Here is a 25,343-nt window from a genome sequence, read left to right as displayed (position 1 = left end):
ATATATAATTTAAATGGATCGTTCAGAGTATGATCGTACCATTGCATAGCTGTAACAATATTCACATTCATAAAGCACATAAGTACTAATAGCATTCTTACGCACTAAAATGAATCACGCGGTCTTCTATGTTCAACCGATAGCAAAGGCTTAGGTTCGAACGCGAGACAATTTTCTATTCGAGATGTTAGTTATCTATATCATACAGGAAGATAAAGATACACTGCTGTACGCTGGGTATCTTCAAATGTACAAGTCACGATACTTCACTCGATGATAAAAAAAAAACGAAATAAATCTCTTTGTAAAACGGTTCATCCTTATGCAGGGGAACTGCTGATCATCTCTGTATTGTTTCAAATTGACCAAATGTCCACGAAGGGTTACTTCGCGAACACATAGTTGCGAAAAAAACATTTATTTATAGTAGCCGAAAATAGTGGACGAAATACTTTTACCACTGTTCATGCCAGGCTGTGTTGAAACTGTTGCAATGAAACTCTAAAGTATCATCGATTCAGTAGTATTCATGCTACTGGTATAGTATCACATGAGGTCCAGGAAGATGACATAAAAATTGAGAAACAGTCATTAAGTCTAATGGAAGCTGAAATGCAAGGATTGATAATGTAATAGGATAATGAATTATATAAAACTAAAAGAGGAATAATCTCAATACTATTATGTAGAAATATATCGATTCCATTGTGAGCATTCCTATATCCTCGGAGAGAACATTTAGTATCTTCTATATACCTAATATTATTGCGTTTACGAACAATGGAATCCCAACAATTATCAAGTTATTCCCCCAATTCTCAGACAGTCATGGTAGCAATATAAATTCTGAAATTATATTGTGTACAAATATACGTATAGCATTTATTAGTGCTGGAGATTATAAATAACAGAACTATTATGGAGAATTATCGATCATACTTTACCGTTTAGATGTTTTATGTTGTCTTTTAATGCCGCATGCAATACTTTTTTAGATTAAACTTAAAATTAACTTGTTCTGGTAATTACTGACGGATAACAGGTACTTCTTTAAATAGGATTATGGTGCTTCAGCTATCATCAAGTTTGGTACATCCTGAACCCAATTTCACGATATTTTAATATTCAGATATTGAAAAGGTGCATTATTATTGTTCGCTTAAATACAGAAAATAGGAAAGCAATACGAAATCATTACTTTTATCATGTTGTTTCTTAACGTAATTACTTAATAAAACTCATGTGAACCGTATGAAATGTAATAACTATATATGTCTGCTCAACTTTGAATATGATCACATTATTTTTCCCACTTGTTTTGACTTGGAGAAATACCTATTTTGACTTTAACAACGTCCATCGTTGCTATTGCATCTTGAGAACTATCATGCTCGCCATTTTGGATTTTTCTACTCAAAACTTCAAACGCTAAGTTCTTCAAAGAAACCTTAAACTTTGTTCTTGAATAAAGTATTGCAGTATCTATAACCTTATTATGAAATAGCCTCATGACGTTCAGATCGTTCTCTAGTCCGTGCCCTATAAGAATACTATTTTTATTTATTAAGTTTTCGGATAAAAAAACATCAAGTGCCTCCTTGTACGTCGGGCAATTGGTTCGGTCAATCTCATGGACACCACTGAAGTCTGAATTCAGATCGACAATATCCCCTATTGGCTGAATTACATGATCAAATAGTGTCTTGCCGGTGAAAAAATCCACAATTGTTAAACGTATCATCTCATAGCCCAATGATGTAAAAGCCATTTCACAGTCAAGAGAAAGAACATTCTCAACACCATCAATGTCATCTGTACTAGAAAACTTCGAAATTTTGCATAACTCGTCATATGATTCTCCTCTAAACACATGGTGAAAAAACGTCTTGCATCCTAGCCTTAGAAAAGAAACGGAATCAGTAGTTTCACCACAGCATGGATACTGATGGTTCTTGGTATCTCTGTTGTATATTCTTTTCAAAGGGTGATACCTACATAGAGTCTTTTCCATGATGTCTGTTTTTTTGAAATTTGAGCTGCAACGCAAACAAGGTGCATACAGTTGCGTACTATTGTCATCATTAGTTTTATTTTGCATTTCCTTAACAATATACCCATTTTTCTCTAAGACCTTCGAATCCAAAATCAGAGCCTTTAAAGCTTCCATCGCTTTTGATTTTGTAGTGATAGAGTTTGCATTACCAATTGAGGATAAATGAGGCTTAGCTCCTTTAAGGGGGCGCCCATTAATTTTGATCTTCGAGAGATCTCCTTTATATTTAAGCACATCCCGCAGTAAAATGCTCATGTTAAACTTGTAACTCTGACCAGACAAGCTGTTTTTAGCAACATGGACTTCTAAGCGAGTGGCAAGTCTTTCAAGGTCAATATTAGTTCCTTTTGTGTGTGCATATGCCTTTTGTAGCTGCTTGAATAATTTCTGCAAAATTTTATATCTTTCTTGGAATCCAAGCGGTTGATTTACCAGATCAACCGGTCTCAACAAACTTCCCATACTAAAGCTTTCTCTTGATATATAGTCAAACTGAATGTATACTGAAACACATATTCAAGGCATTGATTTTAAATGCACTTGAACCGTTATTCCATTTCTTTTTCTACTCATCATTTATTGTCGCCCTTTACGAGGTATTTTTTCTTTTTCGAGTGAAAAATTTTAAAGAAGCGATGAGCTAAGGTCTATTTAGCTTTATGAAAAGAAAACATTATATCACTTACTGCTTTACTTTAGACATTCCTCTCCAAAGTGATTATTTTAAAGATTCAAAGTACCTCTGAGTTAATTTGACATCGAATTCTACTCTTATTATTTTAAGGTACCTCTACTTTACGCGGTCACATTATTTTTAAAACCGTTATAATCTGCTGAGAATGTCCCAGGATAGAATTTTGTTAGATTTAGACGTAGTTAACCAAAGGTTAATTCTCTTCAATTCTGCTTTTCCCTCTGATGCTATTGAAGCGCCCTTCCACTTTAGCAACAAGGAATCAACTTCTGAGAATTTAGACAATTTAGCAGGAACTATACTACATAGCCGTTCCATCACTGGTCATGTTTTCCTTTACAAACATATTTTTTTAGAGATAGTGGCACGTTGGATAAAGGACTCCAAAAAAAAAGATTACGTTCTTGTAATTGAAAAGTTGGCAAGTATAATTACAATATTTCCCGTTGCAATGCCATTAATTGAAGACTATTTAGATAAAGAGAATGATCATTTCATCACTATTCTTCAAAATCCATCCACACAAAAGGATTCCGACATGTTTAAAATACTATTAGCATACTATAGGTTACTATATCACAATAAAGAAGTATTTGCACGCTTCATTCAACCCGACATTTTATACCAACTTGTGGATTTACTCACCAAAGAACAAGAAAATCAGGTTGTTATATTTCTAGCATTAAAGGTTTTATCTTTATACTTAGACATGGGAGAAAAAACATTAAACGATATGCTCGACACTTATATAAAATCACGCGATTCATTGTTGGGCCATTTTGAGGGCGATTCTGGAATTGATTACAGCTTCCTCGAACTGAACGAAGCTAAGAGATGTGCAAATTTCTCTAAACTACCCAGTGTTCCAGAATGTTTCACTATAGAAAAAAAATCTAGCTACTTCATTATTGAGCCTCAGGATTTGAGTACTAAGGTCGCGTCAATCTGTGGCGTTATCGTCCCTAAGGTCCACACTATCCACGACAAAGTATTCTACCCATTAACCTTTGTCCCTACTCATAAAACGGTTTCCTCTCTTCGTCAACTCGGGAGAAAGATTCAAAATTCAACTCCAATAATGCTCATTGGAAAAGCGGGATCCGGTAAAACCTTTTTAATCAATGAGCTAAGTAAATATATGGGTTGCCATGACTCCATTGTGAAAATTCATTTAGGTGAACAAACTGATGCCAAGTTACTGATTGGTACTTATACCTCTGGTGACAAGCCAGGCACGTTTGAATGGAGAGCTGGTGTTCTCGCTACCGCGGTCAAAGAAGGGAGATGGGTACTTATAGAAGACATAGATAAAGCTCCTACAGATGTTTTATCAATACTTTTATCGCTTTTAGAAAAGCGCGAACTAACCATTCCATCCAGAGGAGAGACTGTAAAGGCTGCAAATGGTTTCCAGTTAATATCAACTGTTAGAATAAACGAAGATCATCAGAAGGATAGTTCCAATAAGATCTATAACTTGAATATGATTGGTATGAGAATCTGGAATGTTATTGAATTAGAGGAACCTAGCGAAGAGGATTTGACACACATTTTAGCCCAAAAGTTTCCCATTTTGACCAACCTTATCCCCAAACTAATCGATTCATACAAAAACGTCAAAAGTATTTATATGAACACCAAGTTCATTTCATTGAACAAGGGGGCACACACAAGAGTTGTATCTGTAAGAGATTTAATTAAGCTGTGCGAAAGGTTAGACATCCTATTCAAAAACAATGGCATCAACAAACCTGACCAACTAATCCAGTCTTCTGTCTACGACAGTATTTTCTCCGAAGCCGCCGACTGTTTCGCTGGCGCTATTGGAGAATTCAAAGCTTTGGAACCTATTATACAAGCAATCGGCGAGTCATTAGACATTGCTTCCTCAAGGATTTCGTTATTTTTGACCCAACATGTGCCCACTTTGGAAAACCTTGATGATAGCATTAAAATTGGAAGAGCCGTATTACTTAAGGAAAAGCTAAATATACAAAAAAAATCAATGAACAGCACATTGTTCGCATTTACGAATCATTCTTTAAGACTAATGGAACAGATTTCTGTTTGTATACAGATGACTGAACCTGTTTTACTAGTCGGTGAAACGGGTACCGGGAAAACTACAGTCGTTCAACAACTTGCTAAGATGTTAGCAAAAAAATTAACGGTAATCAATGTTTCACAACAAACAGAAACTGGTGATCTTCTTGGTGGGTACAAACCCGTAAATTCTAAAACAGTTGCAGTTCCTATACAAGAAAATTTTGAAACTCTTTTTAATGCTACATTTTCCTTAAAGAAGAACGAGAAGTTTCACAAGATGCTACATAGGTGCTTCAACAAGAATCAATGGAAGAACGTTGTTAAACTTTGGAACGAAGCGTACAAAATGGCTCAAAGCATATTAAAAATTACAAACACTGAAAATGAAAACGAAAATGCAAAGAAGAAGAAAAGAAGACTCAATACTCATGAAAAAAAATTGTTACTTGACAAATGGGCTGACTTCAATGACTCAGTGAAGAAGTTTGAGGCCCAGTCTAGCTCTATTGAAAACTCGTTTGTCTTCAATTTTGTCGAGGGTTCTTTGGTAAAGACTATCAGGGCTGGGGAGTGGCTATTGCTCGATGAAGTGAATTTAGCAACCGCAGATACCTTAGAAAGTATTTCTGACCTTCTCACCGAGCCTGATTCTCGTAGTATTCTTCTTTCAGAAAAGGGTGACGCTGAGCCTATAAAAGCTCACCCCGATTTTAGAATATTTGCTTGTATGAACCCCGCTACTGATGTTGGTAAAAGAGACTTACCTATGGGTATCAGATCAAGATTTACCGAAATATATGTACATTCTCCGGAACGTGATATTACTGATTTGCTTTCCATAATTGATAAATATATTGGAAAGTACAGCGTCAGCGATGAATGGGTAGGAAATGACATCGCTGAACTTTACCTTGAAGCCAAAAAACTCTCCGATAACAATACTATAGTTGATGGCTCAAACCAAAAACCACACTTTAGTATCCGTACCCTGACGCGTACATTGCTTTATGTTACTGATATTATTCATATCTACGGTCTACGCCGTTCCCTGTATGATGGATTCTGTATGAGTTTTTTGACTTTACTGGACCAAAAATCTGAGGCCATTCTGAAGCCAGTAATAGAAAAATTCACATTGGGGAGGCTAAAAAATGTCAAGTCAATCATGTCACAGACACCTCCCTCTCCAGGACCAGATTATGTTCAGTTTAAGCATTATTGGATGAAAAAGGGCCCTAATACAATTCAAGAACAAGCTCACTATATCATTACGCCTTTTGTTGAAAAGAATATGATGAATTTGGTAAGAGCTACATCAGGCAAAAGATTTCCTGTGCTTATTCAAGGTCCAACTTCATCGGGAAAAACCAGTATGATCAAATATCTTGCGGATATAACGGGCCATAAGTTTGTCCGTATAAATAACCATGAGCATACAGATTTACAGGAATATTTAGGTACATATGTTACCGATGATACCGGAAAGCTGTCGTTTAAGGAAGGTGTTTTAGTCGAGGCACTACGAAAAGGATATTGGATTGTTTTGGATGAATTAAATCTTGCCCCAACCGATGTTTTAGAAGCCTTAAATAGGTTACTTGACGATAACAGAGAACTTTTTATTCCAGAAACACAAGAAGTTGTACATCCTCATCCTGATTTCCTTCTTTTTGCTACCCAGAATCCACCTGGGATATACGGTGGCCGTAAAATTCTTTCAAGAGCTTTTAGGAATCGTTTTCTGGAGTTGCACTTCGACGATATTCCGCAAGATGAATTAGAAATTATCCTACGTGAGCGCTGCCAAATTGCCCCATCATATGCAAAGAAAATCGTTGAAGTATACCGCCAATTATCCATCGAACGTTCCGCTTCAAGGTTGTTCGAACAGAAAAATAGTTTTGCAACTCTACGTGATCTTTTCCGCTGGGCTTTAAGGGACGCAGTGGGATATGAGCAGCTTGCTGCCAGTGGCTATATGCTTCTTGCAGAAAGGTGCAGAACTCCACAAGAAAAAGTTACAGTCAAAAAGACTTTAGAAAAAGTAATGAAAGTTAAATTAGATATGGACCAATATTATGCAAGTCTGGAAGATAAATCCTTAGAAGCCATTGGCTCTGTTACTTGGACAAAAGGAATGCGCCGACTATCCGTCTTAGTTTCTAGTTGTTTAAAGAATAAGGAGCCAGTACTACTGGTAGGTGAAACTGGGTGCGGCAAAACAACAATTTGCCAATTATTGGCGCAATTCATGGGTCGAGAACTGATCACACTAAATGCCCATCAAAACACAGAAACTGGAGACATATTAGGTGCTCAAAGACCTGTTCGTAACAGGTCTGAAATTCAATATAAGCTAATAAAATCCTTAAAAACAGCATTGAATATTGCTAATGACCAAGATGTAGACTTGAAAGAGTTATTACAGCTATATTCTAAGTCAGATAATAAAAATATAGCCGAAGATGTTCAACTGGAAATACAAAAGCTGAGGGATAGTTTGAATGTTTTATTTGAATGGAGTGACGGGCCTCTGATTCAAGCTATGAGGACGGGAAATTTTTTTCTACTTGATGAAATATCGCTAGCAGATGATTCCGTTCTTGAAAGACTAAATAGTGTTTTGGAGCCAGAAAGGAGTTTGTTGTTAGCAGAACAGGGTTCATCCGATAGCCTTGTAACGGCTTCAGAAAACTTTCAATTCTTCGCAACCATGAACCCTGGTGGAGATTACGGTAAAAAAGAATTATCTCCAGCGTTAAGAAATAGATTTACTGAAATATGGGTACCATCCATGGAAGATTTCAACGATGTAAACATGATCGTATCCTCAAGGCTTTTAGAGGACTTGAAAGATCTTGCTAATCCAATTGTGAAATTCTCTGAATGGTTTGGCAAGAAGCTGGGAGGCGGAAATGCAACAAGTGGTGTCATTTCTTTACGTGACATACTTGCATGGGTTGAATTTATTAATAAAGTGTTTCCGAAAATACAGAACAAGTCAACTGCCTTAATTCAAGGTGCCTCAATGGTTTTTATTGACGCCCTTGGTACAAATAACACTGCTTACTTAGCTGAAAACGAAAATGATTTAAAGTCACTTAGAACAGAATGTATTATACAACTATTGAAACTATGTGGTGACGATTTGGAACTACAACAAATTGAAACGAACGAAATTATTGTGACTCAGGATGAATTACAAGTCGGAATGTTCAAAATACCAAGATTTCCAGATGCTCAGTCTTCATCCTTTAACTTAACCGCCCCCACTACTGCCTCAAACTTAGTAAGGGTTGTACGGGCTATGCAAGTACACAAGCCAATTTTACTTGAAGGTAGTCCAGGTGTTGGTAAAACAAGTTTAATCACCGCTCTTGCCAATATTACAGGAAATAAGCTTACAAGAATCAATTTGTCTGAACAAACGGATCTAGTAGATCTTTTCGGTGCAGACGCTCCTGGTGAGCGAAGTGGTGAATTTTTATGGCACGATGCTCCGTTTTTAAGAGCAATGAAGAAAGGTGAGTGGGTTTTATTAGATGAAATGAATTTAGCCTCCCAATCCGTCCTAGAAGGGTTGAATGCCTGTTTAGATCATCGAGGCGAAGCGTATATCCCCGAGTTGGACATATCGTTTTCCTGCCACCCCAATTTTCTGGTCTTTGCTGCTCAAAATCCTCAGTATCAAGGTGGTGGTAGGAAAGGTCTTCCTAAATCTTTCGTTAATCGATTTAGCGTGGTATTTATTGACATGCTTACATCTGATGATCTCCTTTTGATTGCAAAACACTTATATCCAAGTATTGAGCCAGATATCATCGCGAAAATGATTAAGTTAATGTCTACTTTAGAGGATCAAGTCTGTAAAAGAAAACTTTGGGGTAATTCTGGTTCACCATGGGAGTTCAATTTGAGAGATACATTGCGTTGGCTAAAGTTACTCAACCAATATTCGATTTGCGAAGATGTGGACGTGTTTGACTTTGTTGATATAATCGTTAAGCAGAGGTTCCGTACTATCAGCGATAAGAATAAAGCACAGCTTCTCATTGAAGATATTTTTGGTAAATTCTCAACTAAAGAGAACTTTTTCAAACTTACAGAAGACTATGTTCAAATTAACAACGAGGTAGCTCTAAGAAATCCCCATTACCGCTATCCAATTACCCAGAATCTTTTCCCATTAGAGTGCAATGTCGCCGTTTATGAATCTGTTTTGAAAGCAATCAACAATAATTGGCCGTTGGTACTTGTTGGGCCCTCAAACTCCGGTAAAACGGAAACGATAAGATTTTTAGCTTCAATCTTGGGTCCCAGAGTAGACGTGTTTTCCATGAATAGTGATATAGATAGTATGGATATCCTTGGTGGTTATGAACAAGTTGATTTGACTAGACAAATATCATATATCACTGAGGAGTTAACAAATATCGTAAGAGAAATAATCTCGATGAATATGAAGCTCTCACCAAATGCTACCGCAATCATGGAAGGTTTGAACTTATTGAAATATTTGCTCAATAATATCGTCACACCTGAGAAATTCCAAGATTTCAGAAATCGTTTTAATAGGTTCTTTTCGCACTTAGAAGGGCATCCCCTATTAAAAACTATGAGTATGAATATTGAAAAAATGACTGAAATCATCACTAAGGAAGCTTCGGTTAAATTTGAATGGTTTGATGGCATGTTGGTCAAAGCAGTTGAAAAGGGCCATTGGCTAATCTTAGATAATGCTAATCTTTGTTCTCCTTCTGTTCTTGATAGACTGAACTCTCTATTGGAGATAGACGGGTCGCTGCTCATCAATGAATGTAGCCAAGAAGATGGCCAACCAAGGGTTCTCAAACCCCACCCTAACTTCAGATTATTTTTGACCATGGATCCAAAATATGGTGAATTATCCCGAGCTATGAGAAACAGAGGTGTGGAGATTTATATCGACGAATTGCACAGTCGTTCTACAGCCTTCGATCGCCTCACCCTAGGCTTTGAACTTGGAGAGAATATAGACTTTGTTTCTATTGATGATGGCATCAAAAAAATAAAACTAAATGAACCTGATATGTCGATACCATTAAAACACTATGTTCCATCCTATTTAAGCAGACCATGCATATTTGCACAAGTACATGATATTTTATTATTATCTGACGAAGAACCAATTGAAGAATCTCTTGCTGCTGTTATTCCGATTTCCCATTTAGGGGAAGTTGGTAAATGGGCCAATAATGTATTGAATTGCACGGAGTACTCAGAAAAAAAGATCGCAGAAAGGCTTTATGTTTTTATAACATTTTTGACTGATATGGGTGTCTTAGAAAAGATTAATAACCTATACAAACCTGCAAACCTAAAATTCCAGAAGGCTTTGGGGCTGCATGATAAGCAATTGACAGAGGAAACTGTCTCGCTTACCTTGAACGAATATGTTCTTCCAACAGTCAGCAAGTATTCAGATAAGATCAAATCTCCAGAGTCGTTATACTTATTATCAAGTTTACGTCTGCTACTCAACTCTTTGAACGCTCTCAAATTAATCAATGAAAAATCAACTCATGGTAAAATTGACGAACTGACGTATATTGAATTATCTGCGGCTGCCTTTAACGGTCGCCATTTGAAGAATATTCCTCGCATTCCAATATTCTGTATTCTCTACAATATTTTAACAGTAATGTCTGAAAACCTTAAGACGGAAAGTTTATTTTGCGGCTCCAACCAATATCAATATTATTGGGATTTACTGGTAATTGTAATTGCAGCATTAGAAACCGCCGTTACAAAGGATGAAGCACGTCTAAGAGTATATAAGGAGTTGATAGATAGCTGGATTGCGTCCGTAAAATCCAAATCAGACATTGAGATAACTCCCTTCCTTAACATCAATTTGGAATTTACCGATGTTTTACAGTTGTCGAGGGGCCACTCCATAACTTTACTATGGGATATATTCAGAAAAAATTATCCGACAACCTCCAACAGCTGGCTAGCTTTCGAAAAGCTCATTAATTTATCTGAAAAATTTGACAAAGTACGTCTGCTCCAATTTTCTGAATCATACAATTCCATTAAGGATTTGATGGACGTTTTCCGGTTGCTAAATGATGATGTGTTGAATAATAAATTAAGTGAGTTTAATCTCTTGCTATCAAAGTTAGAAGATGGTATAAATGAATTGGAACTAATTTCAAATAAGTTTTTAAACAAAAGAAAACATTATTTTGCTGACGAATTTGACAATTTGATCAGATATACCTTCTCAGTTGACACAGCCGAGCTAATAAAAGAACTTGCTCCCGCTTCTTCTTTAGCCACGCAAAAACTTACAAAACTTATTACCAACAAATACAATTATCCGCCTATCTTTGATGTTCTTTGGACAGAAAAAAATGCTAAATTGACTTCCTTTACTTCTACCATATTTTCATCCCAGTTTCTCGAAGATGTCGTTCGTAAATCTAATAATTTGAAATCATTTTCGGGAAATCAGATCAAACAATCTATTAGTGACGCAGAATTGCTACTTTCCTCCACTATCAAGTGTTCACCTAACCTACTTAAGAGCCAAATGGAGTACTATAAAAATATGTTACTGTCATGGCTCAGAAAAGTTATTGATATTCACGTCGGCGGGGACTGCTTGAAATTGACTTTGAAAGAACTTTGCTCTCTCATAGAAGAAAAAACTGCTTCAGAGACACGCGTGACTTTTGCAGAATACATCTTTCCCGCTCTAGATTTGGCTGAAAGTTCGAAATCATTAGAAGAACTGGGAGAAGCTTGGATCACATTTGGTACAGGTTTGCTTCTGCTATTCGTCCCAGATTCTCCCTATGATCCGGCAATACACGATTACGTTTTATATGATTTATTTTTGAAGACAAAGACATTTTCTCAAAACCTAATGAAAAGTTGGAGAAATGTTCGTAAAGTAATCAGTGGCGATGAGGAGATTTTCACAGAAAAACTTATCAATACCATAAGCGATGACGACGCACCTCAATCCCCTAGGGTATATCGTACAGGCATGTCTATTGACTCTTTATTTGATGAATGGATGGCATTTTTGTCGTCAACTATGAGTTCTCGTCAAATAAAAGAGCTAGTGAGTTCCTACAAGTGCAATTCAGATCAATCGGATCGTAGATTAGAAATGCTCCAACAAAATAGTGCACATTTTTTGAATCGTCTCGAAAGCGGTTATTCAAAATTTGCTGATTTAAATGATATCCTCGCGGGATATATTTACAGTATCAACTTTGGCTTTGATTTATTGAAGCTTCAAAAATCTAAGGATAGAGCATCATTCCAAATTTCTCCTTTATGGAGTATGGACCCTATCAATATTTCATGCGCAGAGAATGTTTTAAGCGCTTATCATGAGCTGTCAAGGTTCTTCAAAAAGGGTGATATGGAAGATACTTCGATTGAAAAGGTTTTGATGTACTTCTTGACGCTGTTTAAGTTCCATAAGAGGGATACAAATTTACTGGAAATTTTTGAGGCTGCTTTGTATACTCTGTATTCAAGATGGTCTGTGAGACGTTTCAGACAGGAGCAGGAGGAAAACGAAAAGTCAAATATGTTCAAATTCAATGATAATTCAGATGATTACGAGGCAGACTTTAGAAAGCTGTTTCCAGATTATGAGGACACAGCTTTGGTAACTAATGAAAAAGATATTTCGAGTCCTGAAAATCTTGATGACATCTATTTCAAGCTTGCCGACACATATATCTCGGTATTTGACAAAGATCATGACGCCAACTTTTCTTCTGAGTTGAAGAGCGGTGCGATAATAACAACAATTTTGAGTGAAGATTTAAAAAACACCAGGATAGAAGAGTTGAAAAGCGGATCGTTGTCTGCTGTGATTAATACACTTGATGCAGAAACACAATCTTTCAAAAACACGGAAGTTTTTGGTAATATCGATTTTTACCACGATTTCTCTATTCCGGAGTTTCAAAAAGCAGGTGATATCATTGAAACTGTGCTTAAGTCAGTCTTGAAATTGTTGAAGCAGTGGCCAGAACATGCCACCCTCAAAGAATTATATCGAGTTTCCCAAGAATTTTTAAACTACCCCATTAAAACACCCTTAGCAAGACAGCTTCAAAAGATCGAACAAATATATACATACCTAGCTGAATGGGAAAAATACGCTTCCTCGGAAGTATCCCTGAATAACACCGTTAAACTGATTACAGATTTGATAGTTTCATGGAGAAAACTAGAATTACGCACCTGGAAAGGTCTTTTCAACTCGGAAGACGCAAAAACCAGAAAATCTATTGGAAAATGGTGGTTTTATTTGTACGAGTCAATTGTCATTTCAAATTTTGTTAGTGAAAAGAAGGAAACGGCCCCTAACGCTACACTTTTGGTAAGCTCACTTAACTTATTTTTTAGTAAGAGTACATTGGGCGAATTCAACGCCAGGCTAGATCTTGTAAAAGCATTCTACAAGCACATTCAACTAATTGGATTGAGGAGCTCGAAGATAGCGGGCTTGCTCCATAATACTATAAAATTCTATTATCAGTTCAAACCATTAATTGATGAGCGGATTACGAATGGAAAAAAGAGTCTGGAAAAAGAAATTGACGATATAATTCTTTTAGCCAGTTGGAAAGATGTTAACGTTGATGCCCTGAAACAAAGTTCTCGTAAGTCTCATAACAACCTTTACAAAATTGTCAGAAAATACCGTGATTTGCTAAATGGGGATGCGAAAACCATTATTGAGGCCGGTCTTTTGTATTCCAACGAAAATAAACTAAAACTCCCTACTTTAAAACAACATTTTTACGAAGACCCCAACTTAGAGGCTTCGAAAAATTTGGTGAAAGAAATTTCTACTTGGAGTATGAGAGCTGCGCCATTAAGGAATATTGACACGGTAGCAAGTAACATGGACTCCTACTTGGAAAAGATATCATCACAGGAATTCCCTAACTTCGCAGATTTAGCATCGGACTTTTATGCTGAAGCTGAAAGGTTACGTAAGGAAACCCCTAATGTATATACAAAGGAGAACAAAAAGAGGTTGGCATACTTGAAGACTCAAAAAAGTAAACTTTTAGGTGATGCATTGAAAGAATTGAGAAGAATCGGTTTAAAAGTCAATTTTAGGGAAGACATTCAAAAAGTTCAATCTTCTACAACAACTATTTTGGCAAACATTGCCCCTTTCAATAATGAATATTTAAATTCGTCAGACGCATTCTTTTTCAAAATCCTTGACCTTTTACCCAAGCTGAGAAGCGCTGCATCGAATCCAAGTGATGATATCCCTGTTGCTGCTATAGAAAGAGGTATGGCACTCGCACAGAGTTTGATGTTTTCCCTGATTACAGTTCGTCACCCTCTATCAGAGTTCACGAATGATTACTGTAAGATTAATGGTATGATGTTAGACCTAGAACACTTTACTTGCTTAAAGGGCGATATTGTTCATTCTTCATTAAAAGCGAATGTAGATAATGTCAGATTGTTTGAAAAGTGGCTGCCTTCTTTGTTAGACTATGCCGCACAGACCTTGTCTGTTATTTCGAAATACTCAGCAACTTCAGAACAACAAAAGATCTTGTTAGATGCAAAATCGACCTTATCTTCGTTTTTCGTACACTTCAATTCCAGTCGAATTTTTGATTCTTCATTTATCGAGTCATATTCTAGATTTGAGTTATTCATTAATGAATTATTGAAGAAGCTTGAAAATGCAAAGGAGACAGGGAACGCTTTCGTTTTTGATATCATTATAGAGTGGATCAAAGCAAATAAAGGGGGTCCTATTAAAAAGGAACAGAAGAGAGGCCCTTCGGTGGAAGATGTTGAACAGGCTTTCCGCCGTACTTTCACATCTATTATATTATCTTTCCAGAAGGTAATTGGAGATGGAATTGAATCTATATCCGAAACTGATGATAACTGGTTATCAGCTAGCTTCAAGAAAGTTATGGTAAACGTTAAACTATTACGATCCAGTGTTGTTTCTAAAAATATAGAGACAGCATTATCCTTGTTGAAGGACTTTGATTTTACCACTACTGAATCAATTTACGTTAAATCAGTTATATCCTTTACACTACCGGTAATCACACGTTATTACAACGCAATGACCGTGGTTCTTGAAAGATCTAGAATCTACTACACGAACACAAGTCGTGGTATGTACATTCTATCGACGATATTGCATAGCTTAGCCAAAAATGGGTTCTGTTCTCCGCAGCCACCATCTGAAGAAGTTGACGACAAAAACTTGCAAGAGGGTACAGGCTTGGGAGACGGTGAAGGTGCTCAAAATAACAATAAAGACGTCGAACAAGACGAAGATTTGACTGAGGATGCACAAAACGAAAACAAAGAACAACAAGATAAAGATGAGAGGGATGACGAGAATGAAGATGATGCAGTTGAGATGGAGGGCGATATGGCTGGTGAATTGGAAGATTTGTCTAATGGTGAAGAAAATGATGATGAAGATACTGATAGCGAAGAAGAAGAATTAGATGAAGAAATTGATGACCTGAATGAAGATGACCCCAACGCTATTGATGATAAAATGTGGGATGATAAGGCAAGTGATAATTCAAAAGAAAAAGATACAGACCAGAATTTAGATGGAAAAAATCAAGAGGAAGATGTACAAGCTGCTGAAAATGACGAACAACAGCGGGATAACAAGGAAGGAGGGGATGAGGACCCAAATGCACCTGAAGATGGCGATGAGGAAATTGAAAACGATGAAAATGCAGAAGAGGAAAACGACGTTGGTGAACAGGAGGACGAAGTTAAAGATGAAGAAGGCGAGGATTTGGAGGCTAATGTTCCTGAAATCGAAACCCTAGACCTTCCTGAAGATATGAATTTAGATTCAGAGCATGAAGAATCAGACGAAGATGTTGATATGTCAGATGGAATGCCTGATGACCTAAACAAGGAAGAGGTTGGAAACGAAGACGAAGAAGTCAAACAAGAATCCGGTATCGAAAGTGATAATGAAAACGACGAACCTGGTCCTGAGGAAGATGCCGGCGAGACAGAAACAGCTCTTGACGAAGAAGAAGGTGCTGAAGAGGATGTGGATATGACTAATGATGAGGGAAAGGAAGACGAAGAAAATGGCCCAGAAGAGCAAGCCATGTCTGATGAAGAAGAGTTAAAGCAAGATGCTGCTATGGAAGAAAACAAAGAGAAAGGAGGTGAGCAGAATACAGAAGGTCTTGATGGCGTTGAGGAAAAGGCTGATACTGAAGACATCGATCAAGAAGCTGCCGTTCAACAAGATTCTGGATCCAAAGGTGCTGGTGCTGATGCTACGGACACACAAGAACAGGACGATGTTGGAGGTTCAGGAACGACTCAGAATACCTATGAAGAAGATCAAGAAGATGTGACAAAGAATAATGAAGAATCACGCGAAGAGGCTACGGCTGCTTTAAAGCAACTAGGTGATAGCATGAAAGAATATCATAGACGTCGTCAAGATATAAAAGAAGCACAAACTAATGGCGAAGAGGACGAAAATTTGGAAAAAAACAATGAACGTCCCGATGAATTTGAACATGTTGAGGGTGCAAATACTGAAACAGATACGCAAGCTTTAGGTTCTGCAACACAGGATCAATTACAAACCATTGATGAAGACATGGCCATTGATGATGATAGGGAGGAGCAAGAAGTGGACCAGAAAGAGTTAGTAGAAGACGCCGATGATGAAAAAATGGATATTGATGAAGAAGAGATGCTATCTGATATCGACGCGCATGACGCTAACAATGACGTTGACAGCAAAAAGTCAGGATTCATCGGTAAAAGAAAGAGTGAGGAAGATTTTGAGAACGAACTTTCAAATGAACACTTCTCGGCTGATCAAGAGGATGACAGTGAAATACAATCTTTAATTGAAAACATTGAGGATAATCCACCTGATGCAAGTGCTAGTTTGACACCGGAAAGATCGTTAGAAGAATCCCGTGAATTGTGGCATAAAAGTGAAATTTCGACCGCCGATTTAGTATCACGTCTTGGAGAACAATTAAGACTAATCTTGGAACCTACCTTGGCTACAAAGCTGAAGGGTGATTACAAAACAGGTAAGAGACTGAATATGAAACGGATCATTCCATATATTGCCTCACAATTCCGTAAAGATAAAATCTGGTTGAGAAGAACTAAACCAAGCAAACGTCAGTATCAAATAATGATTGCGCTTGATGATTCTAAGTCTATGAGCGAATCTAAATGCGTTAAACTCGCTTTTGATAGTTTATGCTTGGTCTCCAAGACGTTAACTCAGCTAGAGGCTGGAGGGTTATCTATTGTCAAATTCGGTGAAAATATTAAAGAAGTTCACTCATTTGACCAACAATTTAGTAACGAATCTGGCGCAAGAGCTTTTCAATGGTTTGGTTTCCAAGAAACTAAAACAGACGTTAAGAAACTTGTGGCTGAATCTACTAAAATTTTTGAACGTGCTCGCGCTATGGTACATAATGACCAATGGCAACTAGAAATTGTAATCTCTGATGGTATTTGCGAAGACCATGAAACAATACAAAAACTGGTCCGCCGTGCTAGAGAAAACAAAATTATGCTGGTTTTTGTCATCATAGATGGTATTACTTCTAATGAATCCATCTTAGACATGAGCCAAGTGAACTACATTCCAGATCAGTATGGCAATCCGCAATTAAAGATTACCAAATACTTGGACACATTTCCTTTTGAATTTTATGTTGTTGTACACGATATAAGCGAACTACCCGAAATGCTTTCACTGATTTTGCGTCAATACTTTACAGACCTGGCATCCAGCTAAGTATATCGTGAAAACCAAGAAGAGGAGGTTTACTACACGAATCAAAGGAACAAAAAAATCATGGAACTGAAAAAAAAAAAAAAAAACTACTGTAAAAAACTACTGTAAACTATAAATTATTAATTAGACTGAACGTATACCTATATAAACCTGATATAAAAATGATTCAAGTTATTAGTCCTTTGCATTTTCTGTTAGCAATCCTTTGTCAATTAGCCCTAAGAAATATTATTCCCATATGGGTAACCAACTCTCTTTTTTTTTTTTTTTGAAGGGATCAATACTTCAGTCAGATATTTAAAGAGAAAAATTTTCTTCAAGATGCAAGTTTCCCATTCAGTTCTATAGGAAGTTAAAACAAAAGAGCTGTTTGAGAGCTCGTAGGCTTTGGTTGTTAAGAGAACGGACTAAATAACACCAGGAGGTGTGTCTAGACTTAGTTGAACGAGTTTTTTCTCGTGCTATTATATCTGTTCTTAATACTTCCACTTTATTTTAATGATGATAGCATGATTTATGTTGCTCGAAGTTAATCGATGTGAGCACAATGATTTCTCAAGACTACAACGGTATCTGAATTTTATTTCTTGTCAAAAATGTTTTATAGAAGCCACTCTTGCTATAGATTTATATTGCCACACATAACTTTTTCACGTAAATTTGAAAGAGCTATATTAGCTGGTGCTTTCACTAACATCTCTTTGCTCTAGTATTTCATTTCGGTGCATAAAACATTTGAACTTCCATCGAAATTCAATATGCTAAAACGTTTCATTGTAACACGACGCTGAAAAGACAATAAGTACGAAGGACTCAAGAAGGAGCATGTCTAAAGGGAGGGTCAATCAGAAGCGTTACAAGTATCCTCTTCCAATTCACCCCGTAGATGACCTTCCAGAGTTAATCCTTCATAATCCGTTATCTTGGCTATATTGGGCATACCGCTATTACAAGAGTACGAACGCACTGAACGATAAAGTACATGTAGATTTTATAGGAGATACCACTCTTCACATCACGGTTCAAGATGACAAGCAAATGCTATATCTTTGGAATAATGGATTTTTTGGCACTGGTCAATTTAGCAGGAGTGAGCCTACATGGAAAGCTAGAACAGAGGCCAGACTGGGTCTCAATGATACTCCCCTCCACAATCGGGGAGGAACAAAGAGTAATACTGAAACGGAGATGACTTTAGAGAAGGTCACACAACAGAGGAGATTACAAAGATTAGAGTTCAAGAAAGAACGTGCGAAGTTAGAAAGAGAATTACTAGAATTAAGAAAAAAAGGTGGTCATATCGATGAGGAAAACATCCTCCTTGAGAAACAACGAGAATCATTAAGAAAATTTAAACTAAAACAAACAGAAGACGTGGGCATCGTTGCACAACAGCAAGACATTTCCGAATCAAATTTAAGAGATGAAGACAACAATCTTCTTGATGAGAACGGTGATCTTTTGCCACTAGAGTCACTAGAACTAATGCCAGTGGAAGCTATGTTTTTAACTTTTGCACTTCCTGTTCTTGACATATCTCCCGCGTGCCTGGCAGGGAAACTGTTTCAATTCGATGCCAAATATAAAGATATTCACTCCTTTGTCAGATCATACGTTATATACCATCACTACAGATCACACGGTTGGTGCGTAAGATCTGGTATAAAATTCGGCTGCGATTATTTATTATATAAGAGAGGGCCACCATTTCAACACGCTGAATTTTGTGTTATGGGTCTTGACCACGACGTCTCTAAAGATTATACGTGGTATTCTAGCATAGCCCGTGTTGTGGGCGGCGCAAAGAAGACGTTTGTGTTATGCTACGTGGAGAGACTAATCTCGGAACAGGAGGCGATAGCACTATGGAAATCAAACAACTTTACTAAATTGTTCAATAGTTTTCAAGTTGGTGAAGTATTGTATAAGAGATGGGTTCCCGGAAGAAATAGAGACTAGAATATCAATGAGAAGATAAATCCTTCGTATGTATATATGTATGTGTATGTATTTTTTATACAGATTTCAATGGTTTTTGTAAGCATCTGATACCCATCCACAATCCCTAAACCCCTTGTTCTTTGCTTTGGGGCCCTTGACAGGGTCATCATATATTGCTCTAAACTTTTCATTGTGTGTGGCTGGTTTGGATATGCAAACAAATTTATTATCAGGAAGGACACATTTCAACTGAGATTTAGGGAAGGGACAAGGACAGTCTTTCTGCTGTGCAACGCACGTTAGGGTGTCCGGACACAAATACCCATCACAAGGGTTATTTAAAACTTGATCTTCATATGATTGTTGCTGTTGCTGTTGCTGTTGCTGATGATGACCGAAATTGAAGAAGGCATTCACTCCAGTGCTGCCAAAAATAAACAATGCAAAGATGAGAACGATACTCCAGCGACTTTGACTCATACTACAGTAAAATTTGGTCGTTTTTTGCCTGGCAAACCATGCCTATTTTTCGTCATTAAAGGTCTTCTGAGCTTTCATCAAAATTATCTCTATAATTATAAAGGACAGCTCAGAGCCACACCCAAACATCTGCAAAGGTAAAGGCCATCTTTCATCTCACATTGCCTAACAAGAAAGTCACATTGCAATTGTTTCGAGAAGAAAACATTAATTCAATTACGTGGTTCCCATGCGTCTGTGTTAAGCGTCAATTTATCATTTGACGAACTCGTTGCAACCACAAACAAAGCAAGGGCCGCATTTATCAAAGGAAAACCAACCAAAAGCATAAATAAACGAGATTTTTATTATGAAAAAGCCATGCGAATCCTACTAGAATAAATTCAAAGTGAAGACATTTAGTCAATTCGATCTTCTCTCTCTTGCTTTAACTAGTCGTAAAACCTAATAAGTTTCATTCACGACGCGTATTTTTTTTTCAACATATCATCTAACGCGTTTTAAGAAATTTCAGTAAATAATGAAGCTGTAGTAATGCCAACAATCCATTGTGGCTACTTTATACAACGCACTATAGAGCAATAAAAGTGTAGCAATAAACACTAGAGAGAAGGCACATAATAACAAGAATATACTCTCGCACATGTATTATGGAATCAGCCAGTTTAGCGAAGCCTACAACAAAATCTTAAGGAATTCATCGTCTCATTCATCATGTCAATTGGTCATTTTCGTTTCTTGTCTTAACATCGATGCGCTGTGTGCGACGAAGATGTTGTCACTATTATTCAAAAAACAATTGGTACAATCTCAAATAGTACCGATATTTGGGTACTCTGAATTACGACGCCACTATTCTCAATTGGATGACAATATAAATAGTCTGCTATTAGTAGGGTTTGGAGGCGTTATTGATCTGGAGGCTTTCTTAGAAATCGATCCCCAAGAGTATGTTATCGATACAGATGAAAAGTCGGGGGAACAAAGTTTCAGGAGAGACATCTACGTGTTGGATGCTCATAGACCGTGGAATCTCGACAATATATTTGGATCACAAATCATCCAATGTTTTGACGACGGTACGGTGGATGACACATTAGGCGAACAAAAAGAAGCATACTATAAATTGCTTGAACTGGACGAGGAGAGTGGTGACGATGAGCTCTCAGGTGACGAGAACGATAATAATGGGGGTGACGATGAGGCAACTGATGCCGATGAAGTCACAGACGAGGACGAAGAAGACGAAGATGAGACAATATCTAATAAAAGAGGTAATTCTTCAATAGGACCGAATGATCTCTCAAAAAGAAAGCAACGAAAGAAGCAAATCCATGAATATGAAGGTGTTTTGGAGGAATACTATTCTCAAGGCACAACAGTGGTTAACTCGATATCTGCACAAATCTATTCATTATTGTCTGCTATCGGAGAAACAAATCTTTCAAACCTGTGGTTGAATATACTTGGTACGACCTCGTTAGATATAGCATATGCTCAAGTTTACAATCGATTATACCCCTTATTGCAAGATGAAGTGAAGCGTCTCACACCAAGCAGTAGAAACTCAGTAAAGACCCCTGATACATTGACGTTAAACATCCAACCGGATTACTACCTTTTCTTACTGAGGCATTCTTCATTGTACGACAGTTTTTATTATTCTAACTATGTCAATGCCAAACTATCCCTATGGAATGAAAATGGGAAAAAGAGATTGCATAAGATGTTTGCTAGAATGGGTATACCATTAAGTACTGCACAAGAAACATGGTTATACATGGATCATTCTATTAAGAGAGAACTTGGGATAATATTTGACAAAAATTTGGATCGTTATGGGTTGCAAGATATAATTAGAGATGGGTTTGTTAGAACTCTTGGATATCGTGGGTCCATAAGTGCCAGTGAATTTGTCGAAGCACTAACAGCTCTTTTGGAAGTAGGTAATTCAACTGATAAGGATAGTGTGAAAATAAATAATGACAATAATGACGATACAGATGGAGAGGAAGAAGAAGATAACAGCGCTCAAAAATTGACGAATTTGAGAAAAAGATGGGTTTCGAATTTTTGGCTCAGTTGGGATGCTCTAGATGACAGAAAGGTGGAACTATTAAACCGTGGCATTCAACTAGCACAAGACTTACAGAGAGCAATTTTTAATACCGGGGTTGCTATATTGGAGAAGAAATTAATCAAGCATTTAAGAATTTATAGATTATGCGTCTTACAAGACGGACCCGATTTAGACTTGTACAGAAACCCATTGACGTTATTAAGATTAGGAAATTGGCTCATAGAATGCTGTGCGGAATCTGAAGACAAGCAATTGTTGCCCATGGTGCTTGCCAGCATAGATGAAAATACGGACACTTACTTGGTTGCTGGGTTAACACCTAGGTATCCTCGCGGACTAGACACGATACACACAAAAAAACCTATTTTGAATAATTTCAGCATGGCGTTTCAACAAATAACTGCAGAAACGGATGCTAAAGTGAGAATAGATAATTTTGAAAGTTCCATAATTGAAATACGTCGTGAAGATCTTTCACCATTCCTGGAGAAGCTGACCTTGAGTGGATTGTTATAATCAAATTTATATTATTTAGTCGTACATATATACCAGCATATGAATATAAAATCTAAGCTTTTTCAAGCTTTTAAGTCCAACTTTTCTATAATAATACCATATTTTGTGCGCGGCTCTTGACAAAACAAAAAAAAAAACCTAAATAAAAGGAAATTAAGAACAGGGAACTAGGTTTGGAAGGACAAATTCAGGAAGGAAAGAAATAGCTGTGACAAAGTAAGATGAACCAAAATGGTGATAAGAACGAAGGCAAGTTGTTTCAACTACCGTCATTGCCGCCCTGGAAAACACCAAGGTTCAACAAAGCCAACTTTAACAATTTTACCACACCGCTACGGAAAAGGTCGACAAGGGTAATAAATGATGATTCGATGCCCATAACAGGCGAAGTACTAGAGGAGAGGACTGCAGATGATCTCTATGGGATAAATATGGACGTAGACGAAGTCGACTATCTGAATACTTTGAGCCACATCGAGGAAGAAAAGCAATACGATTATTCACCGTTTTGTGAGCGCAATACGCTAAGGGAAAGTAGAATTGACAGTTTTTTGAAAGCCGAAAGGGCAGCACATTGTCTTGTGTTTCATAAGGTGGGCCATCTAGACGGCATAGACAGCTATCGACCCGATATTGACATCATGTGCGGCGAAGAGGCTAATAAATATGACAGTGCGAATCCGGAGGGCAATGGTTCAATGTTGTTAGAGAGTGTACCTGGATGCAACAAAGAAGACCTGGAGAGGTTATCAAGGCGAGAATTTGTAACAAATTCGAAACCTAATATGAGACGGTTGGATGACATAATAAATCATGAAACGAACGCCTTAAAAAGTTTCTGGAACGACTCAGGATTAGTCAATTCACTCCAAAGTCATCATTTGCATGAAGAGTACCTTCTTTTGCAAGAAGAATTAAAGAATGTGTACAAGATTAAATGCCATGACAGAGTGCCAATAGAAAGTCTACGCGATAAGTGCAGAAGACACTATAGCAACGAGGATAGTTCGTTTCTCTGACAGAGGCAATGCCTTTTTTGCTTCACGTGTATATATATCAGTTGATATGCGTTTTCTATACAGACATACATGTATATACACACATATATATATATACATATGTACGCAGAGATATATTAAATGGGGGTTCTAGTTTCAACAATTTGATCTTTCAGTTTCTCGTCCCATTCCAGTTTCTTCTTCTGTATATAAGCGAAGACATCAGACATTCCAGTAGGGTCTATTTCCTGCGTCTTGATATATGGCATACCATCCCTAGAGGTAGCAGAACCGTATTTTACGTCTTGTTTCTCAAAGTTTGGATTGGCCAATCTAGTTACGTATACTGGGGCATTGGCAGCTTTATAACCATCAATATTGTGCCATGGAGACCCCAACAGCCTGGCCAAATAGAACAAGCATAGCATGCCGAAATAGGTGAAAAAATTCAAATATTCGGAGAAGGAATGGCTTGTAAATATGCCCGGTTGAACTACATACTGATTTATGCCCAGCTTTTTCAAGTCTTTGTAGGTGGCCAAATGCAGTAAATCAACTAAACGCTTGGAGCCCTCATAAGAGGCATTTGTCTTTAGTAGTTCAATATCGTTCAACGAAAGATACTTAGGATCGGACATAATACTCGAAATCCAAACAATATAAGCCTTTCCCCTGGTCAATTGAGGCAGAATTTTACTGATAAAGTAGTACGGACCAAACACATTGGCCTGGAAAATAAGCCCCATGTCATCTTTAGACTTGACGCCCACCAGTTGTATCTTGTATGTCGGATTTGTCACTGCCTCCAATGGATTGGTGAAAACCTCCTTGACCGCTCCGATCCAATCTATACCGTCAAAGATACCTTGCGCAGCATTCACGAAAAGGTAGTTTATCGCCCTGTACTTTTTGTTGATGTCGTAATATGCGTTCAAGACACTCACCATGTTGGTGAAGTCCACCAACAGATAATCAAAGTCTATTTCCAAATCCTCTACACGGCCTGATTTGTTGTAAAAATCTTTAATCTGGTTAATCACCTCCTGCACTCGAGGAAGCGTTCTAGAAGTCACCACAATGGTCAATCTGACATTGGTGTCCTCAGTTTCAATCAGACGGAACACAATGTTCAGACCAAGATTACTATTAGTACCCGTTACGATAGCTACTTTCCTGTTCATCCTATCCTCCTACTTTTTCTCTTTGCTACTTTTTTTCGACACAGATCATGTGCTTGTTTCTCGTCCTATCTTTTAAATACCTGCTCAATTCAAGATGCCGTTCTTTCGTTAAACGACCATAAATAAAGGCCCACGTACTATCGGAGATAAAACAACGGGTGTGCGAAAAGTGCCATTTATCTGTTATAACTGCTATATGCGGATACATAAACAACAAACACTTATACAAAGTGTTCAATGAACCTACTCCATAGAGTCTTGGCCATTCTCCTACCTATATACTTGCCCAGCAGGGGCAGCAGGACCCAGTTGAGCAGCTTGTTCAACTGTTGCAGCGACTCTTCCCATTGACGCTGTGCATCTGCGAGCTCGTTGCTGAGTGACGTGTCCTCGTCGCTGAGGTAACCATCTTCTTCCAGGCCCTCCACGCTGTTGATTGTGTCGATGCCCTGCAGGATCACAGAGGTATCCTCGCTATCTGCCATGTTCTAGTTATTGTTGCTCGTGCAGTGATGTGCTGTG

At 37.6% G+C, this 25,343-nt stretch overlaps 8 protein-coding genes and 2 non-coding genes across 10 annotated transcripts, besides 2 other annotated features; 5 read left to right on the top strand and 5 right to left on the bottom strand.

Annotated features, from left to right (window-relative positions):
• Window positions 1-284: 284 nt before the first annotated feature.
• Window positions 285-396, bottom strand: SNR6. Its single transcript, NR_132206.1, has one exon. It is a non-coding gene; the product is annotated as an SNR6 (small nuclear RNA).
• A 90-nt stretch (window positions 397-486) lies between these two features.
• Window positions 487-821: a long terminal repeat (Ty1 LTR).
• A 479-nt stretch (window positions 822-1,300) lies between these two features.
• REX3 (RNA exonuclease) lies at window positions 1,301-2,515 on the bottom strand (the record flags this gene model as incomplete). Its single annotated transcript, NM_001181994.1, has 1 exon — window positions 1,301-2,515. One exon carries the CDS (start codon window positions 2,513-2,515, stop codon window positions 1,301-1,303), a length of 1,215 nt encoding a protein of 404 aa, NP_013208.1.
• Window positions 2,516-2,892: 377 nt separating this feature from the next.
• Window positions 2,893-17,625, top strand: REA1 (AAA family ATPase midasin; the record flags this gene model as incomplete). Its single annotated transcript, NM_001181993.1, has 1 exon — window positions 2,893-17,625. One exon carries the CDS (start codon window positions 2,893-2,895, stop codon window positions 17,623-17,625), a length of 14,733 nt encoding a protein of 4,910 aa, NP_013207.1.
• Window positions 17,626-18,120: 495 nt separating this feature from the next.
• Window positions 18,121-18,204, top strand: SNR79. The gene has a single exon (NR_132205.1). It is a non-coding gene; the product is annotated as an SNR79 (small nucleolar RNA).
• Window positions 18,205-18,450: 246 nt separating this feature from the next.
• SEN2 (tRNA splicing endonuclease subunit SEN2) lies at window positions 18,451-19,584 on the top strand (the record flags this gene model as incomplete). Its single annotated transcript, NM_001181992.1, has 1 exon — window positions 18,451-19,584. One exon carries the CDS (start codon window positions 18,451-18,453, stop codon window positions 19,582-19,584), a length of 1,134 nt encoding a protein of 377 aa, NP_013206.1.
• A 66-nt stretch (window positions 19,585-19,650) lies between these two features.
• LCL2 (Lcl2p) lies at window positions 19,651-20,046 on the bottom strand (the record flags this gene model as incomplete). The annotated part of the gene is made up of 1 exon (NM_001181991.1): window positions 19,651-20,046. The coding sequence occupies one exon, from the start codon at window positions 20,044-20,046 to the stop codon at window positions 19,651-19,653; it is 396 nt and encodes a 131-aa protein (NP_013205.1).
• A 643-nt stretch (window positions 20,047-20,689) lies between these two features.
• Window positions 20,690-22,642, top strand: CDC45 (DNA replication initiation factor CDC45; the record flags this gene model as incomplete). The annotated part of the gene is made up of 1 exon (NM_001181990.1): window positions 20,690-22,642. One exon carries the CDS (start codon window positions 20,690-20,692, stop codon window positions 22,640-22,642), a length of 1,953 nt encoding a protein of 650 aa, NP_013204.1.
• Window positions 22,599-23,054: an origin of replication (ARS1212.5; Strong autonomously replicating sequence).
• APC9 (anaphase promoting complex subunit 9) lies at window positions 22,864-23,661 on the top strand (the record flags this gene model as incomplete). Its single annotated transcript, NM_001181989.1, has 1 exon — window positions 22,864-23,661. One exon carries the CDS (start codon window positions 22,864-22,866, stop codon window positions 23,659-23,661), a length of 798 nt encoding a protein of 265 aa, NP_013203.1.
• Window positions 23,662-23,777: 116 nt separating this feature from the next.
• On the bottom strand, window positions 23,778-24,821 carry ERG27 (3-keto-steroid reductase; the record flags this gene model as incomplete). Its single annotated transcript, NM_001181987.1, has 1 exon — window positions 23,778-24,821. The coding sequence occupies one exon, from the start codon at window positions 24,819-24,821 to the stop codon at window positions 23,778-23,780; it is 1,044 nt and encodes a 347-aa protein (NP_013201.1).
• Window positions 24,822-25,042: 221 nt separating this feature from the next.
• On the bottom strand, window positions 25,043-25,306 carry MIM2 (Mim2p; the record flags this gene model as incomplete). Its single annotated transcript, NM_001184484.1, has 1 exon — window positions 25,043-25,306. The coding sequence occupies one exon, from the start codon at window positions 25,304-25,306 to the stop codon at window positions 25,043-25,045; it is 264 nt and encodes an 87-aa protein (NP_076901.1).
• Window positions 25,307-25,343: the final 37 nt, after the last annotated feature.

This window comes from Saccharomyces cerevisiae, chromosome XII (genome assembly GCF_000146045.2).
Source record: "Saccharomyces cerevisiae S288C chromosome XII, complete sequence".
NCBI classification, from domain to species: domain Eukaryota; kingdom Fungi; phylum Ascomycota; class Saccharomycetes; order Saccharomycetales; family Saccharomycetaceae; genus Saccharomyces; species Saccharomyces cerevisiae.
Note: the sequence above shows the minus strand (reverse complement) of the source record. Positions and strands in the feature narration are given on the sequence as shown.